Source organism: Anolis carolinensis, chromosome 3 (genome assembly GCF_035594765.1).
Source record: "Anolis carolinensis isolate JA03-04 chromosome 3, rAnoCar3.1.pri, whole genome shotgun sequence".
In the NCBI taxonomy this organism is placed as follows: Eukaryota; Metazoa; Chordata; class Lepidosauria; order Squamata; family Dactyloidae; genus Anolis; species Anolis carolinensis.
Window position 1 is genome coordinate 211501247 of NC_085843.1, and position 14927 is coordinate 211516173.

Here is a 14927-nt window from a genome sequence, read left to right on the forward strand (position 1 = left end):
CAGTTATTGTGGGTTTTTCTGCCTTGATATTCTGGGTTGTATGGATGTGTGGAAGGGCTCTTAAAGTCCCACAGCAGTGAGATTTTTGGTAATTTCAAGTGGTGCCAATGCAATGGGATGGAGAGAAGGAACCAGCTCCTTGAGGCCTCATCATACTAGAGAATGGATCCACTTTAAATAGAAAACAGCTGAAATGTGAGTAGAGAAATTAGGCACCACTTAAGCGGGGAGGTATTTTACAGCACTATAAAAATGCTGGCGATCAAAGAACAAGGAGGAAAATCTTTGCAATCAAAGGGCTCGTCGTCATAGCGGATGAAGCAACAGCACCCCCTGTGGCTGGAATATAACATAACATCCAGGCGCTGAAATTGGAAAAAATGCCAATATACAATGTTCCCTCGCTACTTCACGGTTCGTTTTTCGTGGATTCGCTGTTTTGCAGGTGTTCCCCCCCCCCCCCCAAAGGGAGATACAAATACCGCTTCCCCCGCCATTCTCGCTCTCCTTCATACAGAAATGGCAGAGGCTCTGCGAGACTGCCCAAGCCCCTCCTCCTCCCTCAAAGCAGATGGCAAGGGGGAGCTGCAAAGAAGCATGTTGGGAGATAGCCAGGCAGCAAATAATAGTATATACGGTATAAATTATAAAATAAATATAGTGTCCCTACTTCGCGGATTTTCACTTTTTGTGGGTGGTCCTGGAATGCAACCCCTGCGATAAGTGAGGGAACACTGTACTTCTATCTGTTTGTCTGTCATGTATGTCCAACGGCATTGAATGTTTGCTATGAATGTGTGTGTTGTGATCCTCCCAAGTCCCCTTCAGGGTGAGAAGGGTGGAATATAAATGCTGTAAATGATTAAATAAATCCGGTTTCTGCCTCCTGCAGACTTCTGGGGCTTGTAGTTTAGAGAGGGCAGGTCCTGGGCCTCACTAAACTACAAACTCCAGACTTCTGCAGGAGGCAGAAAGTGGATTTAAAGTGGATTCATGCTCTAGTGTGATGAGACAGCAAGAGTTGGATATATTGGTGGGGGGGAGTGTGAAGTCTTCTTCTTTTAAAAAAAAACCTCTCCCGGAAGAAAAGTGAATCCGGTGGTAGATCTCAAGGGCGGCAGAAGAAGGAGGAGGAGGAGGAATAGGAGGAGGAGGGCAGGAGCTCTAATTGCTTTCTCAATGAAAGATAATCACTGAGTCCCAAGAGAGGCTGCTTCCAGATTAGCACTCAGCCTCGCTTTGCCTCCAAGTGAGCTCAGCTCTCTCTCTCTCTCTCTCTCTCTCTCTCTCTCTCTCTCCATTTACAGCCCATTCAGCAGTAAGTGGATCGAAGAGAACCTCACCAGCCTTCATTAGTTGACAGCAGATCTCTCCCCAACGCCGCTTCGGACTTACTTTTTTTCCCTTCCCTTCCTTCCCCTCCCTCTCAATCTCCTCCTTTCCTTTGCTTCGCTTTGCTGTGCCTTTCTCTCCTTCCGAGAGGCTCCGAGGCGCTCGCCTGGGTCGCAGCCGCTTCTCGGAGTGTTCTTTCCCGGGGGGAGGAAAGGGCTCTCGTTGCCTTCCTTCCTTCCTTCCCCCTTCTCTCCATCGAAAGGGAGCACCATGAGCGAGGAGCTGGAAGGGGACTTGGCCAAGCTCTTGCTGCTGAAGGATGAGCGGATCCAGGAGCTGGAGCGGCGCTTGGGGGAGAAGGACGCCGAGCTGCAGGAGCTGAGGCGGAGGCTTCACAAGTGCCAGTCCGTCCTGCCGGCGCCCACCGCCCACATCGGGCCCCGCACCACCCGGGCGCAGGGCATCTCCGCCGAGCCCCAGACCTACCGCTCCTTCACCGACCTCCGGCAGGCCTTCCGAAAGTTCACCAAGTCCGAGAGGTAAGCAGGAGTCTGCCTCCCTCCTTCTTTCCCTTTCTTCCTCTCTGAAATCTCCCCCCTTTTCTCTCCATAGTCACGTCCAAAGCTATACCATTTGGGCAGCTCCCACTCTTTTCTCAAGGGGGGTCTCCTTCTCCTTTCTCAAAACCCTAGAACGTTGACATCTCTCTCCTTCCCTCCCCCTTTTCTTAATGGCTCCGTCCCAGCGCAAAACGGACTTGACAGGGAGTTAGGTCGCTCCCACTCTCTCCGCGGGGGTCTCCCTCCTCAGAGGACCCTCCCAAGTTTACTGTTAAAGGAGGGGGGGAAGAGAGAAGAGGAACTCGTCACGTGTGGAAACAAACATCTCTGCCTTTCCCGCCTCTCTTTTTCTGCTTCTCGCTTCAGAGTTTGGACTTGTCGCAAAGTTGTTTCGGGAAAGCAGCTCGCCCCGTCCTCTCTCCTCATACCCCCCCTCCTCCAACGGAATGGAACCTTCCAATTCAAACTCAAACCGTCGTCGAGGTGGGAGGGGGGCCATGGGAGTGATAGAACCCCCCGAAATTCAGCGTCTCATCCTTTTGGGCACTTCGGGTTCTAATTCTGTGGAGCACGCCTTGGACGCTGTGAGCATGCGCCGTGCGAGCGTCGAAGCCGCGTGCCCTGACTCCCCCTTGCCCTTAAGGTGTGCTGCTGCTGCTGCTGCTACCACAGCAAAGAGAAATCATTCTAGACCAATCATAGGCAAACTTGGGCCCTCCAGGTGTTTTGGACTTCAACTCCCACAATTCCTAACAGCCGGTAGGCTGTTAGGAATTGTGGGAGTTGAAGTCCAAAACACCTGGAGGGCCCAAGTTTGCTCATGGCTGGCCTAGACTCAAATCAAAGCAGTTTGCCATGGAATAATGGAGTTTGTAGTTGGGTGAGGCCCCCATACTCTTTGGCAGAGAAGGCTGGAAGACCTTGTCAAACTGCAACTCTTGAGCCACGACAGTCCCAAGTGGTGTTAAAACTAAATGAATTCTACAGTGTAGATGTAATATAGAATAGCACGCAAATATATATTTTTAAAAGTCAGGATTAAAACAATGAACAGCACCAACCTCAAAGTTACTTTGGGGCTCCTTCCACACAGCTGAATAAAATCCCACATTATCCGCTTTGAACTGGAATATTTAGCAGTGCGGACTCAGATAACCCAGTTCAACGTAGATACGGGATTTTCTGCCTTGATATTCTGGGTTATATGGCTGTGTAGAAGGGCCCTAAGAGATTGCAACTCCCAGCATCCACTAAGCCATCCTGATGGTAGTTGTAGTTCAACCATAACCTTTGCCTGACTCTCAGGCCCCTTCCACACCACTGTATAAAATCCACATTGGTAGTGTGGACTCAGATAGCCCAGTTCAATTGAAATATTGTGGATTTTCTGACTGGGTTATATAGCTGTGTGGAAAGGCCCCATGTATACTGTAGAACTGATGCAGTTTGGTAGTACTGCCTTGGCTCAGGGCCCTTCAACACAGCCCTATATCTCAGAACATCAAGGCAGAAAATCCCACAATATCTGCTTTGAACTGGGTTATCTAAGGTCACATTCTGATAATGTGGGATTTTCTGCCTTGATATTCTGGGATATAGGGCTGTGTGGAAGGGCCCTGTTATGGAGTCCTGGGAGTTGTAGTTTGGTGAGGTCCCAACCCTCTTTGGCAAAGAGTCTTGTAAAGCGACATCCCCAATGATTCTCCTTGACAGTCCAAGGATGGATCTACACCGCCCTATATCCCAGAATCGGATCCCAGATTATATATGGCAGTGGAGACTCATATAATCCAGTCCAAAGCAGATCATCTGGGATTAGACCCTGGGATATAGGCCAGTATAAATACAGTAGAGTCTCACTTATCCAACACTCGCTTATCCAACATTCTGGATTATCCAACGCATTTTTGTAGTCAGTGTTTTCAATACATCGTGATATTTTGGTGCTGAATTTGTAAATACAGTAATTACTACATAGCATTACTGCATATTGAATTACTTTTTCTGTCAAATTTGTTGTATAACATGATGTTTTGGTGCTTAATTTGTAAAACTATAACCTAATTTGATGTTTAATAGGCTTTTCCTTAATCCCTCCTTATTATCCAACATATTAGTTTATCCAATGTTCTGCCGGCCCATTTATGTTGGATAAGTGAGACTCTACTGCAGGGGTCCCCAAACTTTTTAAAAAGGGGGCCTGTTCACGATCCTTTGGACCGTTGAAGGACCGGACTATAGTTGGCCACCAAGCAATAATAATGATAATAATGATAATAATGATAATAATAATAATAATAATAATAATAATAAAGAGGGTTGGAAGCGACTCTTTGGGCCATTGAGTCCAATTCTCTTCTGCCTTTGAGCACCAAAAGCACAAGCAAAGCACCCCTGACAGATGGCCTCCCAGCCTCAATGATGATGATAATAATAAGGCTTTCAAATAACAATTAGCAGCACTAATTATTATTATGTATGCTGGAACTCAATTGACAGACCCAGTCTTTTAGACTCGGAACATGCCCATCTGTATTTTATAAGTGTTTTTAATGAATGTCTGATGTAATTTAATAACATTTTAATTGATTCACAATGTATTGTACAATTTTATATATGTTTTTTATTGTAAGCTGCCCTGAGTCCCCTATTGGGTGAGAAGGGCAGGATATAAATATTGTAATAATAATAATAATAATAATAATAATTGGAAGAGGAGACCCCTTGGGTCATTTAGTCCAACCCCCTTCTGCCTTTGTGCCATGGGGGTCAGATAAATGGCTTTAATGGGCCGCATGTGGCCGCCGGGCCTTAGTTTGGGGACCCCGCTCTACTGTATAGCCTATCTGCATTCATTCCACTGTGTAGATATGCTTTTTGCCAAATTCAGCCCCATTGAACTGGATTATATGACAGTGTGGACTCAGGGCCCTTCCAGACAGCTATATAGCCCAGAATATTAAGGCAGAAAATCCCACAGTATCTGCTTTGAACTGGGATATAAGGCAGTGTGGACTCAAGTTCAAAGAAGAGATTGTGGGATTTTCTGCCTTGATATTCTGGGTTCTGTGGTTGTGTGGAAGGGCCCTCAGATAATCCAGTTCAAAGCAGATATTGTGGATCATCTGCCTTGATATCCTGGGTTCCATGGCTGTGTGGAAGGGCCCTCAATCTGGCGACTGCTTTGGGCCAAAACAAAAACAATAATGGTTTATTAAAAAAAAGGAAAAGCCAAGTCCCGGACACCCGAGAAGCGCCATCGATCGGCCCCAGCCTGCAAACCCCGGCGGGCCTTGGAGGGAGGAAGCGCCGAGCGCATTAAGGAGCTTTTAAAGCCGCCGCTGGAAGCGCAGCGCTCCAAATGCATGTTGCAGGATATTGAATATCCCATTAAAGCGCGCCTCGCTTCCTCCCCCTCGCCATCCTCCCCCCCCCCCCCCGCCTTTCTCCTCTGAAGGATGGGCATTCAAACAAACGCGAGGCTGAGGGTACAAAATGGTATTGGATTGGCTTGAGCCCGCGTTGAGGAAAGTTTTTGGAAAGTCCCTCCACATTCGAGGTTAGTTTTTTTTCTTCTTTTTTCTACTTTGCCAAAGCGTTCCTTAACTAAGTCCCTCTGTGTGGCGCGTCCTAATGTTGATTTCCCAGGTTGCCATGGCAACCAAGCCAAGCCGCTCAGGAGCCTAAAGGCCCTTCCACACGGCCATATAACCCAGAATATCAAGGCAGATAATCCACAATACAGTAGAGTCTCAGTTATCCAACATAAACGGGCCAGCAGAACGTTGGATAAGCGAATATGTTGGATAATAAGGAGGGATTAAAGAAAAGCCAATTCAACATCAAATTAGGTTATGATTTTACAAATTAAGCACCAAAACATCATGTTATACAACAAATTTGACAGAAAAAGTAGTTCAATACGCAGTAATGCTATGTAGTAATTACTGTATTTACGAATTTAGCACCAAAATATCACGAAGTATTGAAAACATTGACTACAAAAATGTGTTGGATAATCCAGAACGTTGGATAAGCGAGTATTGGATAAGTGAGACTCTACTGTATATGTTTTCAATTGGAATATATGGCAGTGTGGATTCAGATATCCCAATTCAAAGCAGGTATTGTGTGATTATCTGCCTTGATATTCTGGGTTATGTGGCCATGTAGAAGGGCCCTGAGTTATCTATTGACCCTTCCACACAGCCATATAACCCAGAATATCAAGGCAGATAATCCACAATATCAGCTCTGAACTGGGTTATCTTGAGTCCTTGCTGCCATATAATCCAATTCAATATGGATTTTATACAGCTGTGTGGAAGGGGCCTTCGACATGACTATATAACCCAGATTATTCATTTATTCATTTATTTATTTGCCCTATTTGTACCCCACCTTTCTCACCCCGAAGGGGATTCAAGGCGGCTTACACATGGCACAATTCGATGCCCCAAAACACATATAAAATTAAAGCTTGAAATATTAAATATTTTTTAAAATTAAAACAAAAATTTAAAACATTACAAACATTTAAAAATCACGCCATCCAAAAAATTGTGGTAAAAATCAATCATACATGTTACCTGCTTTGAACTGAATTATATGAGTCTACACTGCCATATATTATCCATCTGAAAGCAGATAATCTGGATGTTATATGCCAATGTAGAAGAGGCCAGAGACTGGATCTACACTGCTATATAATCCAGATTGTCAAAGTTGATAATCCACATTCTGCTTTGTACTGGATTTTATGAGTCTACACTCCTATATAACACAGTTCGAAAGAGATAATCTGGATTTTATATGGCACTATAGAAGGGGCCAGAGGCTGGATCTACACTATTTTTTTTTTTTTATTTACATCATTTATATTCCGCCCTTCTCACCCCGAAGGGGACTCAGGGCGGATCACATTACACATATTAGGCAAACATTCAATGCCTTTTTAACACAGGACAAAGACGAACAACATAGCTCTGAGCGGGCCTCGAATTTATGACCTCCTGGTCAGTGACTCGTTGCTCTCCCGTCTGCGCCACAGCCCCGGGCTACCATATAATCCAGATTATCAAAGTTGATAATCCACATTATCTGCTTTGAATTATATGAGTCCACACTGCCATATAACACAATTCAAAGCAGATAATCTGGATTTTATATGGCAGTGTAGAAGGGGCCAAAGTCACCACTTTTTTTTTCCCGACTAAGGTTGCTCCTGACACACAAAAACAAACAAAAAAACAAAAACAACCACTATGTTGGTCTGAAATATTAGCATGCAAAGGGATCTTGGCTTGAACAACACTGCCATATTATCCAGATTTTCAAAACAGATTATCTTCTTTGAAATGGACTATATGGTTCCTTCCACACAGCTATATAAAATACACATTGATGTGGATTATATGGCAATTTGGACTCAGATAATCAAAGCAGATAATCTGGGTTATATGGCTGTGTGGAAGAACCCTATGAGGCCCCTTCCACACTGCCATATAAAATCCAGATTATCTGATTTAACTGGATTATATGGCAATACTGACTCATATAATCCAGTTTAAAGATGATCATGTGGATTACGTGATTTGAAAATCTGGATTACATGTCCGTATAGAAGGGACCTCAGTACTATGGGATCATGGGATTTGTATTTTGATGAGGTACCAACCCTCTTTGGCAGAGGAGACTAAAGGCCTTGTAAAAAACAATTTTCACGATTTCATTGCATTGAGCCAGTGTGGTTCTAGTTATGTCAAACTGCATCAACTTTACACTTTATGTAAGTGGTGACTTTCTAAATTTCCATCAGTTCACGGGATGAGCGAGGAGTTTCGTGGTACAGTTTAAAACATGACAAAATTATTGTAACCAGTACAATGGACTACGATATATCCTCATCTTCTGTGCTTGGTATAATCTTTGATGGACAAGGATTATACGTTAGAGTTGCTGCAGAAGACTTCTCTATTTGGGAGAGGCATTGCTACCAAAGAACAACAGTGATCACTTCCGGCAGCATTTGCTGGGAGGCAGAAGAAGGGGGTATGAACACACATACAGACCAAGTTAGGTGTCAATTAAGACCAATGCCTTGTTGCCAGCATCTTCTAGTATGACCCCAAGACAGGTCAATTTGGCTTTCAGATAAATGAGTGGTTCATTATGTTATTTGCTTCCTCTGGCGGCAAAATGGCTTAGGCCTCTCCTGCTTGCTAGTTTACTTTCTGATTGTGCTGATGATATAATAATCTTGGTTTGTTTGCTATCTTTTGTGTTTAATCTGTAAACTGCTTGAAGGCAAGGGCCTGCCTTCATGTACCCTCTAACCTTGACACATTGGTAATATGCTTGAGAGTTACTATTAAAAATAGGCTTAACTAATACTATACCATGCCAAAAAACTCTATATTGGCTTGATATTAATATTGAAACAGTAATTAAAAGCAAATTAAGATAAGTAAAGACAAACTTAACTTAATTCAAAGTGCTGGCTTTAACCTATAAAGCCCTAAATGGTTCCTGACCAGCTTACCTGTCCGAATGTATTTCCCTCTATGATCCACCTCGGAAGTTAAGATCATCAGGGGAGGCCCTGCTCTCAGTCCCATCTCCTTCACAAGCGCAATTGGTGGGGACGAGAGATAGTGGTGGCCCCTTGTCTATGGAACAACCCGGCAAAATTAGATCACACCCCCCCCCCCCCGACCTGCAGGAAAAAAACTTAAAACATGGCTTTGGGACCAAGCCTTTGATCAGTAATTTGAGCAGGGATACGAATTAATATGAATGACAAACAAAATGGCCCTGGATTATGATTTCAATCGTGTGATTCTAATTAATGTTTTAATAATTGATGTTTTTAACTTCTTGATTTTAATGTACTTGTTTATTTTATAATATGTAAATATATAGCATTGAATTGTTGCCTGTTGTAAGGTGGCTCTGAGCCCCCTTTGGGGTGAGAAGGGCAAGGTACAAATGCAGTAAATAAATAAATAACACAGTTTTACTGTTTTCTAAAAGTGATATTATTATTATTATTATTATTATTATTATTATTACGACTACTAACTTTATTAACTTTATTTATATCTGCCTTTTCCCCATGAGGACTCAAACCAGTGAACAATCCCACACGTTGGTCAAGTTTAAAAAGTGCAATACAAAAGTTAACAGTTAACATATTTAATAATATTTACCATATTATTTCTTTGATTTTTTTGCTGGTTGTTGGAATATTCTGGTTGCTTAAATTCAGGTTAACTGAGAGTCAGTTGAAGCAACATTCACTGATATATTTTTAAAGCTTGATGAATTGTGAGTTTTCATTGCTTTGCGCATTAATGTAATAATAGATCTGAGAAATGAGAAAAATGTCTGTACTTTGCTCGTGTTTAATGATTCGCCACACATTGCAGGAGACACTGCTTTAGAAAAGACATTCCACCTTGCGCGGGAGAGTAATGTTCCTTCGATGAGATGCCCTGGCATTTTGTAAGGACTTGAAATAAACATAATTTAAAATGCTTTGAAAAGGCACCTTTCAGCACCTTTTCCGTCTTTCAGAATCGCTTGAGTCTGTGAGCTGAACACAACAACGAACTTCTTCTGGGACTTTCATGCTTACTTTCACTGCCTAGAAGAGAGAGGAATCAATACACTTGAAAAGATTATTGTGTTTCAGTTCCTGAAGTTGCAAGGGAGCCATTTGGGGTTGTGGGGGAAGAAGTGGCCTGAAATGAAGAACAGAGAAGGGTTGTTGCTGCTAGAAAGAAGGTCCATGAGTGACCAAATTAACCCAGTGGTCTCTCCATAAAACTGTGTCTGACACATCCCATACAAAGAAAAAAAAAAAAGGCCGAAGGGTGTGATTAAAAATTGGCCTCATCGCAATGTCAACTGTGGCCTGGATGTGTGTGCGAGTGTGGGGTTTTGCTGCAGTTCCTTGGGTTATTTCTGGTTTTGGTGTCTTCCTCTTCTCCCCAAATGACTGGAGTTTGGAAGGTGAGGTTGGTGAGGACGGGGGCAAGTTGTCAGCCTCTTGAATATATCGAGATCACTAGAGTCTTTTAATGCAGCCTCTTTGCTGCATTTGACTATTTTTTAAAAATTGCTTTAATGACTGGGGTCAGTTTATGAATTTTGAAACTCCGGCTTTTGAGGCCAGAGATTTGCCTGAAAGAGAGTACTGTAGATCTTGGGTTAAAATTAAACTGGTCTTATAAATATAGGATTTTAAGTCCAGGGCTCCATGTGCTTGGAAAAATGACTTTGAAAAGGGTTTTGCAAAGTAAGGGATGCCTGCTTTTGTGCCTCTCCTGGGTCTTTTTCCAAACTGGGAAACTTTGGAGGATGGCAAGCCAGTCTTGCTTCACAGAGGCAGATTTATTTGTTATATCAGATGTTTAGAACAGTTTTTTTTCTTCCAGCATTCATCACAACTTTTAAATCCCAACTTCCTCCTGTTTGTGGTTTACACTAGGACAGAGGGGAAACCTTTTTTTCTGTTCAGTGTTTTGGACTCCTGCTTTCGAATAGGAGCCATGAAGTTTATTTTCAGCACACTGACTCACTGTAACAGAGAGTTATGACAAGTATAATATATGGAGATAGTAATGGTTGGAATTGAGGGTGGGAGAGATGCACTCGAACATTTAAAGGAACAGAATGTCTTTTAATAACAATCCCGTTCAGGGATTTCTTTCTCCCTTGTTTCTACAGCCCCCACCCTCATTGTGTGGAAACCAGTGTTTGGCTCTAAAATTTGATTTTCATTTTAAAAACAAAGTTTTTTTTATCAGTGATTTAACTTCCTGGCATTGTTCATTCTAGTTTTTGCAATCTCTGCTTTTTGAAATCAAAACTAAGCTTACAAGGCTAAAGGCATGCTGGAGATTTACACTGCAGCTGAATGATTTTCTGGTATGCAGTAAGACTTACTTCAGAGTAGACACATGAAGGATTACACTCCTTATAAAATTGAAACCCTAATTGTATTTACCTGGGAGCAAACCCCACTGGAAACAGAGGACCTTCTCTGTAGGCATATTTGGGTTATTTCCGACAAGTAAGCACAAATATAATGTGTGAGCCTGTCCCTGCATAACAAACATCATGGTTTTGCATATTCACGGTTTCACTTATTCAGTTATTCACTTAGGCTGGGCCTCCTGTATAAGCTACACCCTCTTCTCAGTACCTTCAATGTACATCCCATTGCAAATAATAGAGTTTTCTAGTATCTGCTGTTTCACGTATCCTCACAACATGTAAGATAAGATTGAAAGGGTTGCCTGGAGGTTTCTTTACTAAAAGATGTTGATAGTAATTGTAATGAGTAAATAGTTAGGAATTTAGGATTAGTGGGAGAAAGGGCATTAACCGGGATGGATTTAGAGCTAGAGATGGAAAAATCCATTGTGCCTGTTAGAGCACAACAGCCTACATTGCGGAAATGACAGCTGTTAAAATGAAAGTGTTCTTTCTAAAACGTATCCTACTGAAGATGTGCCACCTGGAACTCTCTCATCTGTGTGAAATATATAACCTATACTGTAATATTTTAATTCTTCCTGAAAAATTGTTGTAATTATCAGGTACAACGTTTGTTGAGCTGAGTTTTTTTTTCAGTACCTGAGATGACATCTTAGAAGCATTTTGAGCAAATGAAATGTGGCATATAAACATTATATATAATTATGGTTTTATCTACAATAAAACAAATATTTCAAATAATTAAAACATTTATGTTGAATTGTTTGAGTTTATATATCAAGAGAGAATATGGGAAGGCTTCTTTGAATGACTATTGCTACCTCAGTCCCCAAAATCTGGGGACATGAAATTGATACAGAATGTTGATAGTATTTCTTAAGTATGTGGCTAATTTACTGAAATAGTATCCTTTCCCTTCCATCCCCCCAAGATCCCAAACGCACTTCTGGGTCATGTGGAGGCCCTCTGGCACTGCATAGCACAGACTGGACAGATTGCTTGAAAACGCTGCTGAAGAGCTTGAATCCAATAATAGGAGCTGATCTGACATTTGGGGCATGTGACAGCTGGCTGTTTAAGGTGTGGGGAGAGTTGCTAAAATCTACTCAGATAATGGGCTCTTCAAAGTCATTTTGCATCATACAAATTGCATTAGAAACAAACACCAAAATGCTTTCCATGGTGCAAGTTCACAGGACAGTGGTTCCCAAACCTGAGATGGTGATGATGAACTTTAGCTGCTACAATCCAGGATTCTGAGATCTATAGTCCAATGACATCTAGGACTCTGAGATTGGGAATCTATATCAAAGAACAGGGTTGTTAAACCATATCAACCTTATGGTTGCTCCAAAGGGCCGCTGAATCCCTGGAAAGAGAACTCATGAAGGCCAACTGTGATTTTTGTACATAGTGGTTGATGCTCTTTAGTTTTTACCCAGATAGGAGCCCCCGATGGCGTTGTGGACTAAAGCCTCGTGAGGTTGAGTTGCTGACCTGAAAGCTGCCAGGTTCGAATCCCACCCGGGGAGAGTGCAGATGAGCTCCCTCTATCAGCTCTAGCTCCATGCGGGGACATGAGAGAAGCCTCCCACAAGGATGGTAAAAAACATCAAAACATCCGGACATCTCCTGGGCAATGTCCTTGCCGACGGCCAATTCTCTCACTCCAGAAACGACTCAAGTTGCTTCTGACACGAAAAAAAAACCCAGATGGTATTGAACAACAACTCCCATCACTTTAGATTTTACACCATGCAGACTGGGAAATTTCAACCCAACATCACTTGTGACTATGAGGTTAGGGAAAGACTGAAAGACATTAAGTCAGTCACCCTATCCAAAAACCTTGCATTTAAATTCAAACCCCACTATCCTGACAAAGGGCCCTTCCACATAGCCATATAACTCAGAAAATAATGAGAATAGGCATCCAACAATATTTAAACATTTGCAGAGTCACAGCTACCTTAACACTAATACCATTGTATAGCTGATACTACACAATTTGAATTATTTCCACAAGCTGTTTTATTTCACAAATTCTTTGCTATTTTAGTTTTATTATTGTGTATACAGGGTGTTTCAAAATGATGAACCCAATTTCACAATGGCATCATGCTACAATTACACAAAAAGTGAGAAACAGTTCAGTGAGTTATAAAATTATACTATCCATTTTGAGCCAGAAACAAATCTGTATACTACATAAATTTATAATACACTTTGAGGCCACCTACGCTGGCCATTTAATGAGATTTCAAACTGGTACTGAAGCATGTGGTTTCACTGTGCAGATGATTGCAAAGGAAATCCTAGAACCAGCCTGAGGCTGGTATAGTGATTACACAAACTACAGAACACTGCTCTGCATTAAGGGCTTTCTTTTGCTTGCTTTAGTTGTTGTTTGTTGTCTGGATGCCTCAGTTTGAAGCTACCATATTTCATTGCATAATAGTCACCATTGCGAGATAGCTGATTTTGGCAGTCCTAACAATTGGTATTTTTGCTTTCATCGCATAATAGTCGCAGCCCTGATTCATTGCCCAATGTACTTCTTCAGTTGTCCACCCATCCCCTTTCAGGCACAGTGTTTCTTTCACTCACTCATGCACTCGCTCACCCACCTATTTGTCTGCTTGCCTACCTTTCAGGCAAGGTGCTTCCCTGGAAGGCAGGTGAGCAGGAAGTCAGGTGGGTAAGTGATTACATGAATGAGTGAAGAGGCGCTGTGCTTGAAAGTAGGTAAGTGGATGGATGAGTGGACCACACTGTTGCTTACTGTAGCCCTTTTTAAATTGCATATTAGGGATAAAAGTGCAACTATTATGCGAGAAAATATATTAACTTCAAACTGTATTTAACAATCAGTGTAGATGGGGTCTGTGTTAATTTAATTGTTTCAGGTGCAAACCATAATGAATATGCCTCTGAACTTGCTCTTAATTAATGACAGTCATTGGTATACATTAGGATCACGTACAAACTAAAGAAACACAAGCTAATTATTAATACTAGTTGAAAAGAATGTTTTTAACCTTTCTTAAAGGTCATCTGAGAGAGGTGAGGATAGGAAGTGACCTTCCCTTGTGGAATATCCTAAAGGTCCACTCTAAAGGTCATTGCTAAATCTGCTGAAAGTTTTGTCTCAGTATGGTTATCTCCAGCAGTGTTTCCTTAATTCTCTGAAATTAAGTATTTGAGGATGGCTTAGAATGGCCTTGGTTCCACTACAGTGGTTCCGAAACTGTGGTCCTACAGATGTTTTGGACTTCACCTCCTAAGATTCCTGACCGTTGGCCAAGATGGCTAGGGCTTTTGGGAGATGATGCCCCAAAGACTTGGAGGACTAAATGTTTGGAAATCACTACATTCCAACCTCATTCCACTAAGAAGGTACTGATTTAAGGCCATCACCCAAACCTTGTTTCATCTGAATTAAAACGGCAGAATGGCTTTGAAAGTGGTGGATCATCTGCCACAAAATTTTGGCTAGTTATAATTCCTCTATAATTAAATTATTTGCTTTTAGAAGAGGTATGTACATATTGTCTTAGAAGAGGCATGACCCTTCTGTTTATAAATAAAAGAAAATGCCTCTGCCAAAATGATAACTATCTGTGGTTCTTTTTATACAAAAGCAGACCCTCCAGCTGTTGATTTTTGCAAGATAGTCTCATTAATCTCTGCTATCTCACTTTTTAATGCCTTGTTTTTCTCTCTTCTTTTTCTGTTTTTGCTCTTTAACTTCAGATTAATCAAATTACTATAAACTGAGTTCAAAGTATAAAAGTAGTTTGCACACAATTAAATGAGGAAGAGGAGAGGAGGGGGTGGAGATTTGCCCTTCTCAGTAGGATCAGACAAAAGCAAACAGCTGTAGCCTCCCTTAGTTTGTGTGCTTTTCATTAATAACTTTTGCCAATTTCACCACACTCTGATCTCATAGAATCATAGAATCATAGAATCATAGAATAGTAGAGTTGGAAGAGACCACATGGGCCATCTAGTCCAACCCCCTGCTAAGAAGCA

The 14927-nt window shown here is 41.9% G+C and overlaps 1 protein-coding gene across 2 annotated transcripts in view; it reads left to right on the forward strand.

The window, feature by feature from the left end:
- The first annotated feature begins 1220 nt into the window (after positions 1-1220).
- The window catches only part of prkg1 (protein kinase cGMP-dependent 1), a 904903-nt gene continuing 891196 nt past the window's right edge, over positions 1221-14927 (forward strand). Inside the window, exon 1 of one of the 2 annotated variants that reach the window (XM_062976200.1) lies at positions 1221-1871. In XM_062976200.1, coding sequence (XP_062832270.1) covers positions 1603-1871 — 269 coding nt within the window. In that variant the 5' untranslated portion in view covers positions 1221-1602. Of the gene's footprint in view, positions 1872-5432; positions 5452-14927 lie in introns of those variants that run through there. The other variant, XM_062976201.1, reaches the window with a different exon arrangement.